This window comes from Leucopleurus acutus, assembly GCF_964270905.1.
Source record: "Leucopleurus acutus genome assembly, chromosome: 7".
NCBI lineage: Eukaryota > Metazoa > Chordata > Mammalia > Artiodactyla > Delphinidae > Leucopleurus > Leucopleurus acutus.
The window spans coordinates 89,551,579-89,572,909 of NC_139150.1; the positions used below are offsets into that span (position 1 = coordinate 89,551,579).

Consider the following 21,331-nt stretch of genomic DNA (forward strand, 5'->3'; position numbering starts at 1 on the left):
ATAGTTTTATGCTACTACACTTGAGGTTTTCATTATGCAGGGACTGAAAATTGAGACAGTGATTTTTACCCTTGCTGTTTTTCAAAGTATTGTTTATTTCATACCCCTTACCACAACTTTACAGATAATAGATGCAGCACCCCAGCTGGGTCCCTGCTTATAGATACAAAGCAGCCAGCTGTAATTGTTGAGAAACCTGCTGCCACCTTCCCACTCTGCTATGCAAAACTAGACGTGCTTAAAATGTCCCCCGGTCTCTTCAAAGGAACCTGACTAGAGGGAGGCTGCAGCTGGTTCTGCGAACCTCAGCAGTGGTTTCAAGGAAGCCTATCTATACAAACCACTACAGCTGGGCTCCCCTGGGACAGACACCCCCCAAATAGGGTCCCCAGCTCAGTGCCCTGAGGGAATCCCTAAACCCGGAAGCTGATTTCACTGACCAGTCTTGAGCTGGACACATGTTGAGATGCAGTGGCCGGCTGGTGGGGTCAGCCTGGCCCTCCCACTGTGGGCTCTGGCCTCCACCTTAGTCACCCCGGGACATAGGCTGCAGGCTGTCTGAGCATTCCCACGGTTGGCCTGGAGGCAGGCAGCATCTGCCCTGGGTTCGCTGTATGCACCATCACCTGGGCACGTGGTGAGCTGGTGGGACCACTGGGGGTCCAGGGGTCCTTGTCAATGCCTCGGGCCATGCTGGCCAGCTCTCTGGTCCCCTCGCCAAGGTCTCTGCAGGAAGAGGAGGTGTGAGCCTGGGGGCAGAGCGGGGGCCCCATTTAACCCCAACTCTGCCACCATGCAGGGTACCCTGGCCCTGATCTTCAGCAGGCCTGGGATAGACTGCTGCCCCTAGATGAGGGCCCCCGTTTCCTCTTGCCTTGCACCCAAGGAGGCCCCTCCATCGGTGCCCCTCCCTGGGCCTCAGGCCCCTCACTCATACAAGGGGGATGACTCAAGGAGCATCACACCCACCTTCCAAGGGTGGGAAGGGGCTTCCTGGGGCTTTGTAGAGGAAGGGAGCTTATTCAGAGTGTGTGTAAACTATATGTACCAGGATGCCCTAGGCAGAGAAGGGACACTGGGGCCCCAGGAACATTCTGGAGGACACCCTCGCACTTGCCAGGCTCTCCTCTGAGTCTGGGACCAGATCTCCCACCTTCCATATCTTCAGTTCCCTAGTGGCCTCCCCTAGCCCCCAAGCCACAAACCCACCCATTCTCCAGGCTGAGAAAACCCTGGCCCCACCGTTGTCCACCTGGCCCTGCTCCCATCTCCCGTTTACACTGGACTTTACTTCCTGAGGCTGCCTGGCTGCTTCCTCCCCTTAAGATGCTGTCTCTCTCCTTCCCCCCCAGTATAGGCTCTCCTAATCTGTTCACCTCAGGCATCACTTCTTCCAGGAAGCTTTCCCAGATCTATGTTGCCACGCACACCTAGTTCTCAGAAAAGCTCTAGGCAGTAGTAGGACTTAAATTATCTGTTGGTTCAATGAATATGTGAATGAATCAATTAATTAGTGGAGAGGAAAGTCAGCTTAGTGAGCAAGTCCATGGACTTTGGAGCCACAGAGCCTGAGTTCAAACCTAGCTTCATGCTTAGTAGTTATGTGATTCTAGACAAGTTTCTTAAAATGGGATAAAAATAGTGCCCACTCCCATGGTTAGAACAGGTAATATTTGGAAAAGCTAAGAACAGTGCCTGGCATAATGTGAGTGCTGGGAAGTGTTTATGAAATAAAAGTAAGGTCAAGGGGCAAACCTCACCTTAACTAAAGACGATTTCACCACCAATCAGTGGGAGACCTGGGGTATCTGGGCCTTGCCTAGGATGGCACATCCTGAGAGGCAGCAATTCCTTCCCCTATTCCATTGGGGTTTCCCAATTGAGACACAAGACAGTGTGTCACAGGTCTATAATGGGGAGAGGGTGCCACAGGGCAGCGGGCAATGCAGAAAATTCCAAACCTGCCAAGGAAACGTGACTATATGAAAAGGATGTGCACTAGCAAGACAACCCCAACACAACTGAAACAAAAAGGAAAGTGCTTGCAGCCAACTGACAGGTAAGGGTCTCTTCCATAATGTACACAGAGCTTCCACTATTTATGAGAAAAGACATCAGCAGGAGATTCAGCAGAGCAAAATGAAAGTGACTAAAACCGGCAATGCAGCTGCTAAGCAAAGGTATGGAGAAAACACTCACTCTCAATGTTAAAGAAATGCTGATGAAAACCACCTATGTAACTCACCCCTGCTAAGTAAGCGATGGAAAACAAATCATGAACACTCAGTGACAGTATAGGTGTAAAAATGGCTCAACTAGCGCCAGGTTCCTGGAGAAAGAATTTGGTAATAAAAATATTCGGACTACTTGGCCTAAACAGTCTGTTCCTAGGATTGCCCCAAAATGTCATCTCAAAAAAGAAAAACAGCTCTAAGCACAAGCATTTACCCAAACCTGAGCACAGCAGGTGAAGTATCTGGAGCATAGCTCCAGGGGCCTCAGACCACCATGGCAACACAATGACACGTCAAGTCAGGTGGAAAGGGCGCAAGGCGGCATTTCTGCCATGGCCATCATGACCTAGGCCTAATGTGTGTCAAAAGCTCAAGGGAAGGAGGTAGGAAACCAATTCCTTCCCACAGGCCTAGCCACTCCAGGAGTCAGCTAGGCCCGGTGCATTGAGTGTGGACATGGGACCAGACAGACCCTCGCCACGCCTGCACAGGCCACCACCTCCAGCGCCTCAGTTTCCTCACGTGCACACCAGGATCAAGAGCAGAATTAACAACAATGGCTGGCACTCACTGAATCTGTACTCTGGGCCCAGTCAAGGCCATTGACTTGTATCACCTCAACAGGGCCAGGAAGTGAGCCCTGCCATAATCCTCACTGTACAAGGGAGGAAAACGAGGCATGAGCAGTTGTCACACAGCGAGGTGTCAGGCCAGGGGCAAGCACTTGGTTCCCTGGGAGGTTCCTGTGGGGACAGGCTGAGGAAATGAGCAGACTGCCTCTGCGACGCCAGGGCGGGGCAGAGAAAGCACTAAATGGGCCAGAACATCTGTGCAGAGAGGAGGCACTTGGAGAATAAAGGGCATGATCAGGACGCAGCACAACAGAGCTCCAACCAAGAAAGGACTGGAGCCCATAGGAAGCATAGGTCCAGATGACGCAGGGGAACGGTGACGCCTGAGGTTAGGAGACGGGGACAAGAAACCCGTTACACTATTCTCTCTGCTTCTGTGTATTCGTGAAATTTCCCCATAATAAAGTTTGAGAAAAGATTACCTATGAGTTCAGAGTGATACAAAAACAACAAAACAAAATGAGAAGGAAAGGAAGGAAAAAACAGAACTCATTTTCATTCCTCATAGAGGGAATAACAGAATCGCAACAGAATTAAAATCATTATTCTGTAAACCCCAGGGCCCAAACCGATTCTGGCTGGAACATCCCTGGATGCTAAGGCCACAGGTCAGATGTCATGGGGGCAGCAGAGTGACCCTTAGCAGGGTCCCTTCTTCATCACCTGACAACGGACTCATCTCAGCCAAGAGCGCCCAGTCCTCGTGCCTGCAGGGCGACAGCCTGACCCATACCTGTGATTCACACCAGCACTGCCCATGGGGCACCCACGTGAGAAACGCTGCCTGAGTGCAGTCATGAGGGAATGTCAAGACAGTCCAGAACACGGTGTCTGTAGGAGACCACTGGCCTAGAGTCCGCAAAAGGCAATGCTGCCCAAGACAAATATCCTGCCCCATTTAAGGAGCCCAGAAACCGGGCAGCCCTGGGATCCTGGGGTCAGAGGGTGCTCACTCAAAGCTAGTAACAACCCTGGGAGATGTTCTATCTGCAGTCCGTGTTCAGCCAAGATTAGACTCCTTGAGTCAAAAGAAAGTATGTAAGAAATGTCCTTGTATTGGTTCATAAAAAGTGTGTGTGTGTGTGTTTTTAAAGAGAGACAAGAAGAGATAGAAACTGAGAGACAGAGGAGCAGGGAGGGAGATGGGAGGAGAGACCAAGCTGACAGGGCACCGTGGGTCCTGGTGAAGGGTAATACTCGTGTCCAGACGCTTCCTTCTCTAGACAAGGGGTGACAAGATAAAGAAACAGGGTGGAGGGCAACTTTAGGCACTAGGGTGCAGGGTCAGACACGGGTACTAGAAGGACCATCAGCCCCTGTCTTAGGGATGGGAGTTGAGGCCCTGGTGAGCCTGGGTTCGCAGCATGCTGGGGCCTCCCTGCCCTCACCACTGCCCCACCGCCCCGTTGCTCTGCCCATGCCCACGTGGTGAAGCTGTGGTTGTCGTGAGCCTGGATGGGCTGGATCCTGGACTCGCCACTGATGCTGCGTTTGTTGTTGAGGCCCTTGAGGCCGAGGCAGGCGGCCTGTACTGTCTCTAAGTCCTCGTCTCTCAGCTGGAACCACAGCTGGGCCGCCCTGGAGAGAGATGGGGGAAGGACATTCAGGTGCACGTGTGTCCAGGACACCACCTGCAAGCCTCTGCAAGGCCGACAGTATTTTAGGGCCATACAGTTCCTGAGCAACTACTCAGCTCTGCTGCTGTAGGGAGAGAGCAGTCATGGATGATAAGTAAATGTCAGGAAAACTATACTTACAAAGACAGGCAGTGGAAAGTTCTTGAGATGAATCAAGCTGATGGTGGCACAACACTGTGAGTGTAACTAATGATCCTGAATTGTGCACTTAAAGATGGTTAAAATGGTAACTTTTATATTGTAAATATTTTACCACAATTTTAAAAATAGCAAAAAGAATAAAAGGATAGGTTTCCGTGAAGGAAAGTAGAGGTGGGCCAGACTCCACCTGCAGGCCCTAGTTAACCGTCGTGTAGTCAGCCCTTCACGTCCACACAGAGCAGAGCATATACTGCGTGTGTGCACAGTCTGCAGAATGAGACAATCCCCTGTGTACCTGTCACCTGTCTTATGGAAGACCAAGCGAGTGAGCCATGTGCCCTCCACGGCCTCAATGCTCTGTGAACAGCAAGATGCCAAGATCCCAGCAGCCCCGCTCCCTGACACGCCCAGGAGTCTCGGAGTGACTTGCAGGTGCCCTGCGGCAGTGCCAGGTCACTGTACCTGTTGGATCGCCGCTGCTCACTCCTCTTCACACACTTCATGAGGCAGCAGGTGAGGAAGGCCATGGACATGAGCATGATGACGGCACAGCTGACGATGGAGGAGATCACGGCCACCTTGAAGCCGAAGGTTTCATAGGGAGGCACAGCTGCGAGTGAGACAAGTCCAGCTCTTGGGCCCAGCCTGCCCTCAGGGAGCCCTGTTCCATGGGGGAGGCAGGGAGGCGCTGGCAGCTGAGGTGAAGGTCTGTGCAAATTGTTGTAGGGAGTGGGGCTATCAGGCAAGATTGCCCCCCAAGAAGGGGGTGTTTGAGCAGGGTTTTGGAGGGTGTGTAGGAGTTTTTGCTGGCACACTGGAGGAAGCTCTGACAGCGAGTTCAGTGATGATAGTCCCCTTGGCTCCCACCCACTGCAGACTGGGCCCCTGAGACCAGAGGACAGCAGACAACACACAGTCTATTTTCACAATGCCTCAAGTGGGTAAAACCCTATGGGGGCCTAGGTGCTTTCTCGAGTCACTTTCCAGGAAGGTGCAAAAGCAAGAAAAATGCCAGTGTTTGGGGTCAAAGGGCCTTTGGCACATTATCAGCTGTGTGACCAAGAACTAGCTATGTACCAAGAACTACTTCTATCAGGTTCTAAATGATGTTCTTGGGAATCAAGGCCCAGGATGCTAATTTGAACAACACTGCATACTCTCCCCTGTAGTGGACACTGATCACGCTCCCCAGTCCCTAGTCCCCCAGCCCTAGCTGGACACTGGCCGTCCAGACTGAAGACTACATCTCACAGCTTCCCTTGCAGCTACATGTGGTCACATGACCATACTCTGGCCAGTGGTGAACAGGGTGGAGGAGTGTGGGACAACTTCTAAAAGCCTTCCTTGCCCTGCAACTCATCCTGTAACAACTGCCTGGATCATGCAGTTGAGATCATGCCTGACAGAGCCATAACATGGGAAGGACTTGGATCCCCACCGTGGGGTACCATACAAGGCTAGGACTGCCCATCCTGAGGGCCACGGGCAAGAGAAAGCTCTCATAGCCCCCATTATCTTGGGTTTTCTATCTCTTGGAGTCTAATCCTAACAGACACTCTCCTTCTCAGAGATTCAACCACCACATGAGTATTTTAAAGGCTCTGAGAAGTCCTGCAGTCTATTAACCGGGGCTTTTCCAAATTATATTGACTATAGAGCCCTTTTCAATGCACAATACACATTAACACAATATATGTATCCTCACTTTGGAAAATGCTGTGCTGGGTATTATCCTTTAACACCCTGTATAACAAATACAACTAGAAAACCATCTCCTCCCCCAGACTGGGGCCCCATGGCCAAGCAATCCTATTCCCCAGTTCTAGAATTCTTGGCGCACGAAATATCCTATTAATGTTTGCTGCATGTGTGTTTGAAAGACCGTAGTTTTCTGCTTAACAGATGAAGTACTAGCTCAGACAGCACAAGTAACCTCTTGGAGATGACAGGCCGAGTCAGTGGCAGAGCTAGAATTTGGAGCAGCTGCTAGGATTTGAGTCTACACTGCTGACATGGAGCCCCAAGGGACCACCAGCACTGGGAACAGGACCCTACACAGACGCCCATGGAACTTTCTCTGTGGACACCCACACCATCCATGTGACAAAATCAGCAACCCCCCACCAGGGGTCGCTGCTGAGCTGGGTGCGGCTCACAGGGAATGGGCCTCACTCTTGCACATGGGGGTCTCTGAAGACCACTCAGCAATGCTCCCCTTCCAGACACAGGTGAGGAGGCCAGACCCCACCATCTGGTGGCCCGAGGGGCAGTGGAACACGATGACAGTCCCCACAGAAGTACCGTTCCCACGAAGTACTTGGAAGGTGCCCTGCAGGGGTGGCTGCACTTGCACACACATGCCTAGGAGAGAAGAGAGGAGAGACAGAGTGAGGACCTCACCCTGGAGGGCAGGGGCTTGGCAGGAGCCCTCACCTGGGACAGGCATCATTGACCCAATGACCACACGATGCTCTGGAGAAGGTCACACAGCCACCCAGACAATTGGAAGTGGCGTCCGTGTGACTAGTGGCTTGGGAACAGAAGTGGAGCTAATCCCTACATTAAGTGAAATCTAGATGCTCTGAAGACCATGGTGTTGATAAAAGAAACACACATCTAAAGACAATAAAAGCAAAAGGACAATTATTACCCAAGTGCAGCTCAAAAGGCAGAATCAAGGGGGAAAAAAAGGAGAGAGATCAACAGATGTGGTTTCATTAAAAGTAAAACACAAAAACTTTTGTTACTCCCTAATAACTGAAAAACAAACAAACTCAGATGAAAAAATTAGGAAAAGGTATTTGGAAAACATAGGGCAAAGGTTCAACACCCTTAATTTATAAAGAGATCTTACACGTCAATAAAAGCTGAACATCCAAATAAAGCAGAATGGACTGGTGTGTGAACAAGCAAATCACGAGATACAAGGAGCCAACAGACATGAGAAAATGCTTGCCCTCATAGTAACTGAAGAAACACTAATTCAAATGAGAGCTAATCTTTCACTCCTCCACTTGGCAAAAAGGAGAAAAAAAAAAAACATGTGTGAAGTTGGCAAGGGCCTGGGAGCCACTCCCCTCAGACTTGCTGGTGGGGGCACAGATCCAAACCTTTCTGGACAGAGTCTGGTAAAGTGTATGAAGAGCTTTATGCTGTGTATACATCTGAGAATTTAGCCAAAGAAGTAGTTATGCATCTGCTGCCAGGATTTCTATACCAGGATGTTTGTCTACACCCACATCTCCAGCTGTGGGGATCAGTACAGTTAATCAAAGTACATCTGACATGAATGCCAGCAATGCTATCCTAAAGTGTTACAATGATGTCCTTATATAAGGACACAGAGGCACTCTGGATAACGTGGGAATCACAAGCATTTTAATAAAATTGTAACAATGCCAACAGCTGGCACGTAGAATTTACTGTGCTGGACGCTGTTCCAAATGCTGTACGTGCATTAACTCATCAATCCACAAAATACCTCCCCACTTGACAGGAAAGCAAACTGAGGTACAGGGTGGTTTAATCACTTCCTGAAGTCACACAGCTCCTATGTTGTCAGGTAGAGATGTGGAACCACACAAGGAGGCTCTGGGCCTACCGTCTCAACACACGCGTGTGACAGATACATCACGTGTCCCTTGTGTCTGGCTTCCCTTGCTTAGCACAATGACGGGAGAGGTGCCGTGCTGCGTGTGTTGGCAGCTGTCCATATTTATGGTGGAGCTGAGTCCCGTTGTATGGATGCCCTTGTTTGCTTCCCTGTTCCTGCTGATGGATGTGTGAGTTGTTTCCGGTGTTCAAGAATACGGAATGAAGCTGCTACCGATGTTCTGGAGCACACCTCCTGGTGCCTGAGTGCAAGAGGCTCTTCCTCCTGCTTTTCTGGAACTTTCTGATTTTTAGCACTGTATACTACTAGTGTATAAAGCAGTGAGTCTCAGACAAAAGGGAGACTGACCAGAGGCAGCGTCTGTGTCCAACTCCCTCCACACATCCGAGGCCTAGGTGGGAGCAGTGGTGGGGATTCGGACAGAGGCTGGCACTGCCCAGGCTAAGGACCCCATTATTCCACACCAACCCAAGACAACCCTTCCCCTGTCCTCCACGGGATACCTCCAGCTAGGACTGTCCCCTGGGCACCAGGCACGGATGTCCAAAAGCCCACTCGGCCTGCTACATCCAGCCAAGCTCCTGCACTGGCCAACCTGCTCATCACTTGGCCTGCCCCATTCTAACTTTGATGTTAGCCACTATGCCCTCCATCCTTTACTTGCTCCAGCCCCCAAACTCGGAACCTACGTGGACTCTTTTTCTCAATCCACAACCAATTCACCAGCAAACTGTGTGGGCTCTGTTTTCAAAATATATACCCAGAATATCTGTAGTGGGCTGGAGAGTCCTCCAAAATCCACATCCACCTGGAAGCACCCATGAGGGGGATGCACTGTGGAATGCATGGTACCCCATTTCACATAGGCTGTGGGGACAGAGGACACCCGGAACTGCCCAAGGGCAGCAGCTGTCACTCAGGAGGGCCACACACATGCACTCACACACCCCGTGATAGTGCTTCACATGTCTGTGCACAGCCAGCCCTGCCCAGAGGGGAAACTGAGGCTCAATGAGGTCGAGCCACCCCTTGCATGGCCCCATTGGCCCTACCCCACTTAGGGTGAGGGTGTTAACAGGGCAGTGGCAGAGCCAGGCTTCAGCCTCAGTCTTGCATTCTGCCCTTGGAGGCTAAGGCTCCTAGACCCTCGCTGTGGGCGGTGACACTGAGGGACAACGTTTGGCTGAGATTGGCCAAGCCCCCCCAGCTCTGCCCTACCAAGAACCTGGGGGGTTCTGAAATGCTGGGGGGAGGGGTGTGAGCCTGGGTGGTCCTTGTGGTTTGTGTACCTAGCAGAGATGGGGGGCTGACATTCGAACAGCACAGACAACGCTGGGCACCTCATGGATACTTCACTGTATTTCAGCCATATGAGGAAGACCATCCACCTCCATCTCACAGATGGGGAAACTGACGCAGAGCAAGGCTGGATGACACACTGAGGGTGGTGGGGTGGAAGTGTGCTGGGCCACGGCTGCCATGTAAACTGCACATCTGGGAGGATTCAGGCTTCCCTGTCTGCAGATGTCCATCATTAGTGTCACACTAACAACGGCAACGCAGGTCCGATAGAAACATCTGGTTAAGAAGGACCCCAGTTCCTGACCTCACGCAGCACTCAATCATCTGCAGAGGACAGCAGGGAAGAAATTGTTATTATCGTCATTTTAACATGAGCAACCAAGCCTGGAGTGGTGGCTGACCTGCTCAACACCCACAGATAGAGAGGGCACCCGCAGACAGGACTGACGCAGAGCTTAAGATTCCTAATTAACAGCAGAACAAGGGAGTGTGGGTATTTGCAACATACATTTAACAGAGCATCTTTCCTACATAAACAGCACTTACGTAAGACATGACAAAAATCACAACACAAAAAATGGTTAAGTTAGAAAAGAAAAATATGGAAATAGCCCCAAACCAGGGGGCAGAGCAATTAATTAAGAAAATTAAACAGCATCCGCATCAGAAAGGAAGCAGCAAAACTTCTCTATTAAATGACATGATCCTGTATCGAGAAAATCCCTAGGAATCTGCTAAAAATCTACAGGAACTAATAAATGAGCACAGCGAGTTGGCAGGATACAAGATCAACACACAAAAATCCACTGTATTTCAGTACAGTGGCAATGAGCAAACTAAAAATGCAATTAATAAGACAATTCCATTTACAAGAGCATCAAAAAGAATAAATTACTTAGGAATAAATTTAACAAAAGAAGTGCAAAACTTAAACTCTGAAAACTACAAAGCATTGTTGAGAGAAATTAAAGAAGACCTAAATAAATGGAAATACATCACATACTCATGGGTCAGAAGACTTAACATGGTTTAAGATGGCAACGCTCCTCTGCTCATCTACAGATTCAACATGACCCCTAACAGATCCTAGCTGCTACCTGTGAAGAAATTTACAAGCTGATCCTACAGTTCATAAGGAAATGCAAAAAGACCTAGAATAGCCCAAACAGCAATCTTGAAAAAGAAGAACAAAGTTGGAGGACTTGTACTTCCTTATTTCAAATTCTACCACAAAGCTACAGTGATAACAACAGCGGCACTGGCATAAAGAGAGACATATAGTCCAATGCAAGGCTTTAGACTCCAGAAATAAACTCATATTTACAATCAACTGATTTTCAACAAAGACAACTGAATGGGAAGAGAATAGTTTTTCAACAATTGGTGCCAGGAAAACAATACTTACATGCAAAAGAAGAAAGTTGGAGCTCTCCTTACATCATATACCAAAATTAACTTAAAATGAGTCAAAGACCTCAATACAACAGATAAAACTATTAAAAAAACTCTTAGAAGAAAACATAGAAGTAAATCTTCCTGACCTTGGATTAGGCAATGGTTTCTCAATGATACCAAAAGACAAACAACAAAAGAAACAGATAAACTGGACTCCATTAAAATGAAAAAATTTGTGCTTCAAAGGATACTATCAAGAAAGTGAAAAGACAACCTACAGAGTGGGAGAAAATATCTACAAATCATCTATCGGATAAGGGACTGTATTTAGAATGTATAAATTATTATACTGAATTATAAAAAGACAACCCAATTTATAAATGGGCAAAAGATATGAACAGACATTTCTCTAAAGATATACCAATGGCCACCAATAAGCACATGAAAAGATGCTCAACATCATTAGCTTCAGGGAAATGCAAATTAAATGCACAGGGAGGTACTTTTTCACATCCGCCATGAAAAAGACATAAAAAAAAAAACAAAACAGATGATAACTGGTGTACCAAGAATGTGGAGAAACTGGAGCCCTCACACACTGCAGCTGGGAATGTAAAAGGGGCAGCCGTTTTGCAGTTTCTCCAACAGTTTCGCAGAGTATTTCCAAATGATGCAGCAATGCCCCTCCTAGCAATATACCCAAGGGAAAGGAAAACACATCTACATGAAAACTTGTACACAAATGTTCACAGCAACAATATTCATAATAGCCAAAAAGTAGAACCCACCTAAATGTCCATCAACTGATAAATGGATAAATAAGATATGGTCCACCCATACAATGGACTACTTCTGGAAATAAAAAGGAGTGAAGAACTGACATGCTACATGGATGAACCTTCAAAACACTATGCTCAGTGAATGAAGCCAGCTACCAGAAAACCACATATTGTATGATTCCACTCATATGAAATGTCTACAATAGGCAAATCCAGAGACAGAAAGCAGATCAGGGAGAGGGGGACTTGGGAGGTGACCTCGAAGGGTCTAAGGGATGCAGGGCTTCCTTCTGGGGTGATGAAAATGTCCTAAAATTGAGTGTGGTGATGGTTGCACGTATCTGTGAATATACTAAAAATTGTGAATATACATCAAATTGTACACTTTAAATGTACAATTTAAAGGTGTGAATTGTATGGCACATGAATTATACCTCAATAAAGCTGTTAAAAGATTCAGGGGAGAGATCTAGCGGCTGCCTTCCCCAGCTCAGGCTCCAAAATGGGAAAATCCTTCGCCAATTTCATGTGCAAGAAGGACTTTCATCCTGCCTGCAAATCCAACATCAAAAAAGTGTGGATGGCAGAACAGAAAATATCATATGATAAGAAGAAACAAGAAGAATTAATGCAACAATATCTTAAAGAACAAGAATCATATGATAATAGATTGCTTATGGGAGATGAATGTGTGAAGAATGGCCTTAATTTCATGTATAAGGCTCCACCAGGGGCTAAAAAAGAAAACAAAGAGGAAGAAGAAACAGAAGGAGAGACCGAATACAAATTTGAATGGCAAAAAGGGGCCCCACGAGAAAAATATGCCAAAGATGACATGAACATTCAGAGATCAGCCCTTTGGTATTCAGGTTCGAAATGTGAGGTGCATTAAATGTCACAAATGGGGTCATGTCAATCCAGATCGAGAATGTCCTTTGTTTGGTCTTTCTGGAATTAATGCAAGTTCAGTTCCCACTGATGGCTCAGGACCATCGATGCACCCCTCGGAGCTAAGCGGAGATGAGAAACAGTGGGTTTGCACTGAAACGAAACGTACTGGGGAGAAACTTGACCGCAAATGATCCATCACAGGAATATGTTGCAAGTGAGGGTGAAGAAGATTCAGAAGTCGAATTTTTAAAGTCACTCACAACCAAACAAAAACAGAAACTTCTCAGGAAATTGGATCGACTCGAGAAGAAAAAAAAAGAAAAAGAGAAAAGGCAGAAAAAAGAAAAAGCTTCAGAAGAGCAGAAGTAAACACAAAAAACATAAAAACAAATCCTCCTCCTCTTCCTCTTCCTCCTCTGGTGGCACTTCAGAAAGCAGCAGTGAGAGTGACAACAAAGGAAAAAAAAAAAATACAGAGGACTTCCCTCGTGGCACAGTGGTTGACAGTCCCGCCTGCTGATGCAGGGGACACGGGCTCGTGTCCCGGTCCGGGAAGATCCCACATGCCGCGGAGCAGCTAGGCCCGTGAGCCATGGCCGCTGAGCCTGCGCATCCGGAGCCTGTGCTCCGCAACGGGAGAGGCCACAACAGTGAGAGGCCCACGTACCGCAAAAAAAAAAAAAAAAAAAAAAAAAAACAGAAGAAGAAAAGAAAGAAAAACAAGCATTCAGGGAATTACAACAGTGGTTCTGGAGAGACGGACAAGTCTAAGAAGAGAAAACTTGATGAAGAACGTTCTAGCAGTCACAGTAACAAGGAAAAGCCTAGGTTTTTAAAACAAGAGCGTTCTGGGGAGGAGAGCAAATGGAGGCATTCTGATTCTGACAGAAAGCCCAGAAGCCATAACCAGAGTCCAGAGGAGAGAGGATCTGGAAGAAATGAGAGAGGCAGCAGGAGCTAGAGCAGGGATGACAGGAGTAGGAGAAGCCGAAGCAGAAGTCATGGTGGTTACAAGCCAAGAGAAATAAGAAGACGGCCACGGCGAAGTCCCAGTGAAGAGTGGGACAGAAGAAATGACACCAGAAGCCATGGCACAGATAGATACAGAGGAGGGAAAATGCACAGAGCATTATCAGGAGACAGGCACACTAGAGTGATGCAAAGAGAATGGAGAAGTAGAGAATAGAGACTTGTATGTGACAATTACCTGGAAATAAAAATATCTCCACTTTCTTCTTGAATACCTTTAGCAAGGGCTAAATTATGTACTATTGTCTTTCTAATAAAAAAGCTCTATTTTAATTTTTCATCTCTGTAAACTGTTATATTAAGTACAAAACTACATGAATCCCATAAGAATGAACTTGGCAAATATTTTAAGTGATCTCTTTTGGGGCTGTAAAAATATTTTCTGTTCATTAATGTTTCTTGTGCCCTATACTAAAACAAAAACCCCATGTAACTGCATGACATTTTCTTTGTTCTGAAACATCATTAAAAGAATGACAGACAGTAAAAAAAAAAAAAATTCAGGGGAAATATTTATTTCAATTAAAGCAACGCAGATTTGAAACCTAAGTTATTACTTTTGGCTTCTTAGCTTGGTCAAGATCACAAAGACCAGGCCACCAGGTTGGTGAGGGTGTGGGGAAAGGGGTGCATAACCCCTGGGGCAGAGGGCACAGCAGGGAGGACCTGAGAGGCTGTCCTGCCCTGTAGCAGAGGACAGGCAGGTGCTTGCAGGCAGGAAGGGGTGGGGAGCCTGAGCTGGGAGCCCCAGGGAGACAGGGCAAGGAGGACACCGCACCCACCCTGAGCCTCCAATCGGACATTTCCTGATTACCCTCACTGGTCTTGGGTCCCCTAGTACTCAGTAGTACAGAGGGATGCCAACTTTGATTCCAGAGTATAGGCCCTTAATTAATCACCACGCTTTGTCTCCATAGGTGCCAAAGCAGGAATGAATGGATGCATGCATGAATGAATGAATGAACAAACTAACAGTTGAAAGCTGTGATCAACACTCCCCCAGGAAGAACCTCTTTTCTTTTTCAGGATCCGTGGACTTGGACATGTGCTGTTCTTCCAGCCAGGGAAGCGGACTGGGGTTTTGGAACTGGGTAGACACAGCAGGGCAGCCACGGGCCAGCCACGTGGCCCCTTCCCCAGGGTCACCGGGCAACCAACACTTCCCAGTCCCCAATTTAGAGCTGCTACTTCTCCATTCTTCCATGGCTAAGCATCTTCTTTCTCCCGGGCCCCATATGGCCCTCAGAGAAGGGAGGCCCCTGTGGGGGGATCAGCAAGGGTGAGAGCTTTGTGGACACTTGTCTGCCCAGCACCTGCACCAGTGCCTGGCGAATGAAAGGAGGAAGGGATAAACTTGTATTCATCTTTTAAAGATGCAACTAGGACTTTATCAAAAAAGTAAGATGCCTTGAGGGAGGGACGAAGAGATGGCAAGAGATATGATGAAGCAGGCCTACTGAAAAGTTATGGCTAGGCTAGAGCTGGGGGGTGTGTGGTTATAAATTCTTTCAACTCTGTGGTATGTTTGAAAAAATTTTAAGTGTGGGGAGAACGCCTCAAGCGTCACTGCTGACTGCCTGATATGCCCCAGCTGGCCTGCCAAGCCATGAGGGGTGGCTGTCCAGCTCCCTAACCAGAACACAGCCTAGACCCTGCATTACCTAATGGTCCTGGCATGGAGAGTCACAGACAGGAGAAAAAGCTCCAGAAACAGAGGCAGCAGGCTGGTTCTGCAGCCAAACATGTCTGGGTGTAAACCACACTTAACCAGCTGGGTGACCGGGTCACCAGTCTGGTCCTCTGACCCACCTGTAAATGCTGCAGAGGGCAGGACAGGGGCTGACTGAGATGATGTGCAGCTCCGGCTCCAGCCAGGAAACCACCACTGTCGTAGGGAAAGGGTTCGCCTGTCAACAGCCACATCCTGTGCTGCTGCTGGGTTCCGCTATGGTTAAGGGTGCCCATCGTGACACAGCACTGCAGGCTATTTCACCACCCAAGGGGGTCACACATCTTAAAAGACAGAACTAACCCCTCACCCCAAGAGGCCCAGAGCCTGTCCTGTCTCCTGGAGCCTCATCAAGGTGGGAGGGTGAGAGGTGACACCACAGAAAGGAAACAAGACTGACCTGCAGATGCCTGCATGGTGTGCATCAAACTGAAGACTTAAGGGGAAGGTACAAGAAAATTTGAAGCACAGGTCCAACGAAAATGCCACTGCCCCATTAACTATGCACTCTGCATGGCTGGGGACAGGAGGGGCCTCTGAGAGACTCGGAATGGAGGGCTTTAAATGCAGTCATGGCCTCTCTCCCCAGGCCTCGTACTCTGCGTTTCCAGCCAGCCAATACAGGGGTCTCACGCCCATCAGAGGCAGGGAGCCCCTGCTCCTAGCATAAGTGTATTGTTTGAACGGTTCTTCTTTTAAAAATGAAAATGAAAGGTCAGAGGAAATAACTCTGGTAAGGAAGGGTAGAGGGAGGATGAGCCTTGCCCATGGCCCCCTCCTTGTAGTGACCTTCCCCTACCTGGGAGGCAAGGAGCTCAACCCCCAGTAATCCAAGAGCCCAACCAGGCTCAGAGGAGAAGGCAGAGAAGCCAAGTGGGCCTGGTCTGCTAGGAACCCAAACCCCACCCAGCCCCTCTCCACCAAGTCTGACTCTGCTCCACCACCTCTAGCCTCAGTTCCTGGACCTGGTCCTTGCCTTGCTCAGACTCATCTTCCCAGCCTGCAAAATAGGGTGACCTGCCCCCCGGGGTGACAGGAGTGGGACCACCTGGTGGAGACCTTAAGCCTGTGCCTGGGAGCTCAGGAACGCCGCCTAGGAGGAGGCTCAATACCTCATCCTACCCCCCACCCCAAGTCCACAGCACCCAGGATACCTGCACCTGCCACCCCTACCCGCCACCCGCCAGACTCCAACAGGATGGCCTGCATCCCTTCTCTGGGCCTGGAAGGCCAGCAAACACTTTGGGCTGGGCCCATTTTCCAGATGAGGAAACTGAGGCCCACAGACTTTTGAAGGCCCCAGGTGTACACTGGCAGGGCCCCCACCAGACCTTTCTACAGGACTTGTGACACGCAGCCCAGATGGGGCAGGAAGGTGGCACAGCATCAAGGGACTACAAGGGCTTCAGTCTACCCATCTTCTAAGGATATTCCATGAAACCACCAGCTGGCTCCAGAGACCACATCCCCTAACCACTGCAAACCCAGCCGCTGCTCACACTCCTCACTGTACCCTCCACAGCCTGGAGACCCCTGCACCCCCTAGCTGGGCCCCCAACAGTCCCTCCCCACACTTGGTGTCTAAGAGGCAAATCCTACCTCCTCCATACCCTGCTGAAAACCCTCACAGACACCCAGTTACCCCTGTATACCCTTCCTAGGACTGGTCCCCAAAGGGGACCACCCCCAGCTATCCTTTCCTTCCAGCCCTGTTGCCTGGCCCCATCCACGTGCGGCCCGCCTCAGACACTGGATGCTACACTTCCCCAGCCTTCCTTTGGCTGGACCCCTGCACCCCTCAACCTCTGGTGCCTTTTTTTTCTCTGCACCCTGCATGATACTATCTTTTTTACTATGTACAAATAAATCTCAGAGGAGAGGAAAAACAACAGAAAAAACAAAGGGAATGGATTTGATGCAAGCAAGATACAAAACAAAAGCAAACCCTATAGGCTCACTGGACAGTAGAGAGGCAGACCTGCCCATCAGTGTTCGCCCGACACTCCCAGCTCACTCCCCAGCCCCAGGCAATGCTCTCTCCCACCTCTAACACACAGGGGGTGCATGGCCTGACCTAGACAGCCTGTCCTCCCAGCCCATGCCTCCCCCAGCCTGCCTGGCCAGTGTGGGTGAGAACAATCCTTGCTTGTTAATCTTTTATCTGGAACCTTGGACCACAGGACCATCCCTCCCACCCTCCTTTCTGGAGCCAACATGGCCCCCAAACCCTGACCTCACCCGCTGAGACCAGGTAAATAAGTTACCTTTTATGCTGGCTGTGACTGTGGACGATAGGTACAGTGGGGAGATGGGGGGAAGCAGGCCACTGGACCAGCCCACTATGGGCCTGGGTCCCTGTGGGACTAGAAAGTCGCTTCTGAGTCTCAGTTCTGAGTCTCAGTTTCCCCAAGTGGAAAGAGGAACCCTCAGGAGGAATTTCTCAAAGAGAAATTGAAGAGTGACGTGTACAGAGGTACTCTATGGAGAGTGGGACCCCCCCAAGACCGCAGCAGTGGGGACAGCCACATGCAGAAGGCCCATGCCCAGGTCGTGTGTCCTGAGGCAGGTGCAGGGTTCAGAGCTACTGCAAGCCTGGCCCTTAGCTATGGTCCAGACCCGGGTCTCCCAGGCACTTCCCTGACAGCAGGTCAGCTCACACACCCAGAATATATATTCTCCTCCAGAACATAACCAGGTAAATTCCAAACCAGGTAAATTCCAAACCAGGAAGAGCGCACTTCCCCATTCCCCCCAGATCTCTCAGGGGAGAACATCGAGGCACCAAGGAGCCTCGTTCATCCAGCAGCTCTGCCTGTACCATGGTGGGAGGCCAGAGCTGGGCCTTAGGGGCACATAAGCCACATTTAGATTCCCACCTACACCCTCTGGGCTTTGGTCTCCTCCATGAAATGGGCCCAGGGCTGGCCCAGTGGCTGGGCAGCAGGAGTGAAGCGAAGAGGCTGTCCACAGAGCACGTCCTCACCCACCCAGCAGTCCTCCTGCTGCCCCCTTTCAGGGGCATGGGGGAGGGTCACCTCTGGCCACTGGTCTTCCTCTGGCAGGGCCGTGTTCCTGGACAATCTCCTCCATCAGGGAGTGCTGGAGCTGCCCTGGGAACAGGGCCAGGGACAGGCCAGGGGCCTAAGGGCAGTGGGAGGGTGGCCTCCCAGTCAGCCATTCAGAGCAAGGCCATAAAAATTTAAGGCCTTGCTCTGAGCCGGCCTTCCCCCACCTGCCTCTCCCCAGTCATCGTGCATGGGAGATGAGGGGAGAATCCTAGGACTCTGTGTCTGACTGGACTCTCATACCTCCTCTAGGAAAAGCAGAATAATGTGCCCATTTTACAGACTGCAGGAAAAACACCCACCCCATTGCTGTGTTTTACATAGTGCCAAACTGTCTCTAAAGACCCCCACACCCATCACTTCACTGCCCCACAAGGAGAGGTGGGTGCACATTTCAGAGCCCAAGAGACTGGGGCCATGGGGCAGAGGAGTGGATGAGTCAGCATCACCTTGGAGCAGAACCATGCAAGGGTGGGTGCACTGGGCCCTCCCTGGCTCGCCCTGGCCTGTCCACAAGCCTGGGGCAGGTATACAGGGCCCACCACTTAGCACATGGAGAAACTGAGGCACAGAGATAAAGAGACGCACCGCAGGTCATTGTGTGTATGGGGGTCCAACCCTAAATTCCTGGGAAGGACTCACAGGCTGGGACCCACAGGGCTCACATCTGGGAGGAGGCTGAACAGCAGCCGGTCAGAAGTAGGGCTGCGGCCAAGCTTGGCAGGCCAGAGGGCAGGAACTGGATTCTGAGACCCTCTTTCCCCCAGGAGAGTCCTCTGCAAACAGCCTTTTGTATGTAGTCAGGGCCTCCCCTTCCCTGTCCTTGGCTGACCTTGGGCAAGTCCCTCCACCTCACAGTGGACACTCACCTCCCCAGGCAGTGCTGCACAACTTGCACACACATTGTCCTCTTCACACACGGGGCAAAACACCAAACTCAGGATTGGGCATCAGGCTGCCCGAGGGAGTCAAAGAAAATAAACCGACCCCACCACACCAGGGGCAGTATCAGGTCTTAGCTTCCACACCACCAAGCCACATGCCTCTGCTTTGTGACTTACTTCCCTGGGCCTGTTTCCCCATCTGAGAGGCAGGTGTCACTGTTTTAAGCATGACTGGCTGCATCCCGGGTGTGTGTGTGTGTGTGTGTGTGTGTGTGTGTGTGTGTGTGTGTGTGTGTGTGTGTGTGTGTGTGTGTGTGTGTGTGTGTGTGTGTGTGACCTGTGCCAGCCTGCTCTTTCAGGTGTGTGTGTGTGTGTGTGTGTGTGTGTGTGTGTGACCTGTGCCAGCCTGCTCTTTCAGGTAGGTGTGTGTGTGTGTGTGTGTGTGTGTGTGTGTGTGTGACCTGTGCCAGCCTGCTCTTTCAGGCCCAGCTTCCACTTGTGCAATTCAGCGCCTGGCCTGGGGCACAGGTGTGCAAAGACCCTGAGGTTTAAAGGGGAGCAGGCAGTGTGCCCTAAAGTGAGTCTCCAGGAACATCTGCGGCTCAAGGTCCGGCTTTATCTTTGTTTCTAAAAGGGTTAGATTTTAGACGCATTCATGGAGCAAGGCCGACATTCGAATCCGGGGCTTCAGCTGCAATCCCCCTATCCGAGCAAGGCAGGAAGGTGAACCCCCTACAAAACAATCTCGAAATCAAACATTGAAGATAACAGCCAGCCCACCCCTCCTTCCGGAGACCCCGGAGCCTCACTGCAGGCTCGGCTGCAGCGGGACCTTGAGCAGTCACTCCCCTCTCCCAGGTTCAGTTTCCCCGCCTGTGAAGTGGGGCTGGGGAGCTAGCTGAGGATCCAGAACACCTCCCTAGGGGAGGCCAGTTTCGATTTCCCCACGTCCGTCACACCGACATCCCCCGCACTGAGGCGGCCCCCACTGGGAAAAGGCGCGCACCTGGGTTGGCGGGCAGCTGGACGCCGCCGCCTGGTTTCTGGCCGCTTGCCGCTGGGCTTCGGCTCCGCTGGGGCGCCTGCTGGGCGGACGGAGAGCGTCGGGGAGGTTTGTCCTCCGACTGTGCGCTTCACCGCGGCAGTGCCGCACCCACCGCCCCCGCGCAGGGCTGTGCCCCCCGCGCCTCAGCTTCCCCGTCTGAGAAATGGGCGCAGAGCCCCGCTCGAGGTCTGCGGCCTCGGCCCTCACCTGTGCAGTTCCCCGGGGCGGGCGTAGCGTCCCCCATGCGCCCCCCAGGCCTCGCCCTGCGGCTGAAGGTCGTAGCCTCCTCGAGCATCCCCGCGCGCTCCGCGGCGTTCGGCCAGACTGCCGCGCAGGGGCCAGCGGGGGCGGGGCCGCCCGGTCACGCCCATCCAGGGTTGAGGGCGGGGCCGACCCCGCAGGAACCCAAATCCCCGAGGGGCGAAGCCAGCAGACCGGGAAGTCTCGCTCCAGGGCTTTGCGTAGGTGTTAACCTCTGCCCCTGTGCCTCCGACCACCAGGGCCCCCCACAGACCAGGTGTTCTCGGTGAGTAGCACATGTGAACCCCATCTGCGTCACTGTGGGTTAGGCCCTCTGTGGTGGGTGTCGATATTGTAGGTCCTAGTGAGGGACCCCCGAGTCGTGGGGGTCAGGATTCAGACCTCCAGGGTCTGGCCCTGGCCTTAAACACCTGGGGGGCCTGCCCTCTCCTTGCTCCTCCTACCCAGCTCCCTCTGAAGGGGCCCCTGGCTAGGCTCAGAGCTGCGGCCCGCCCCTTCCTCTCCCTAGGACCCCACCCAGCCCAGGCGCAGCACCCCGCCCAGGCCCAGGCAACCACTGAGGGAGCTCTCAGACAACAGACTCAATAGACGCCCCCCCTCCCCCCACTCCCCGGCCAGGGCATCTCAGGGCAGCTCCTGATCAGATGACCAGCCCGGTAGAGCTGAGGGAACGTAAGTGGAGGATTCCTGGGTC

At 51.0% G+C, this 21,331-nt stretch overlaps 2 protein-coding genes across 2 annotated transcripts; one reads left to right on the forward strand and one right to left on the reverse strand.

The window, feature by feature from the left end:
* Positions 1–481: 481 nt before the first annotated feature.
* On the reverse strand, positions 482–20,671 carry SUSD3 (sushi domain containing 3; the record flags this gene model as incomplete). The annotated part of the gene is made up of 5 exons (XM_082843692.1): positions 482–726; positions 4,292–4,444; positions 5,107–5,254; positions 6,817–7,005; positions 20,584–20,671. The coding sequence occupies 5 exons, from the start codon at positions 20,669–20,671 to the stop codon at positions 531–533; spliced, it is 774 nt and encodes a 257-aa protein (XP_082699818.1). The 3' UTR covers positions 482–530.
* LOC309964558 (corepressor interacting with RBPJ 1-like) lies at positions 12,205–13,887 on the forward strand. Its single transcript, XM_082843691.1, is given in 6 exon segments — positions 12,205–12,577; positions 12,579–12,745; positions 12,747–12,933; positions 12,935–13,102; positions 13,325–13,582; positions 13,586–13,887. Coding segments are annotated over 6 exon segments (1,347 nt in total). The 5' UTR covers positions 12,205–12,235; the 3' UTR covers positions 13,811–13,887.
* Positions 20,672–21,331: the final 660 nt, after the last annotated feature.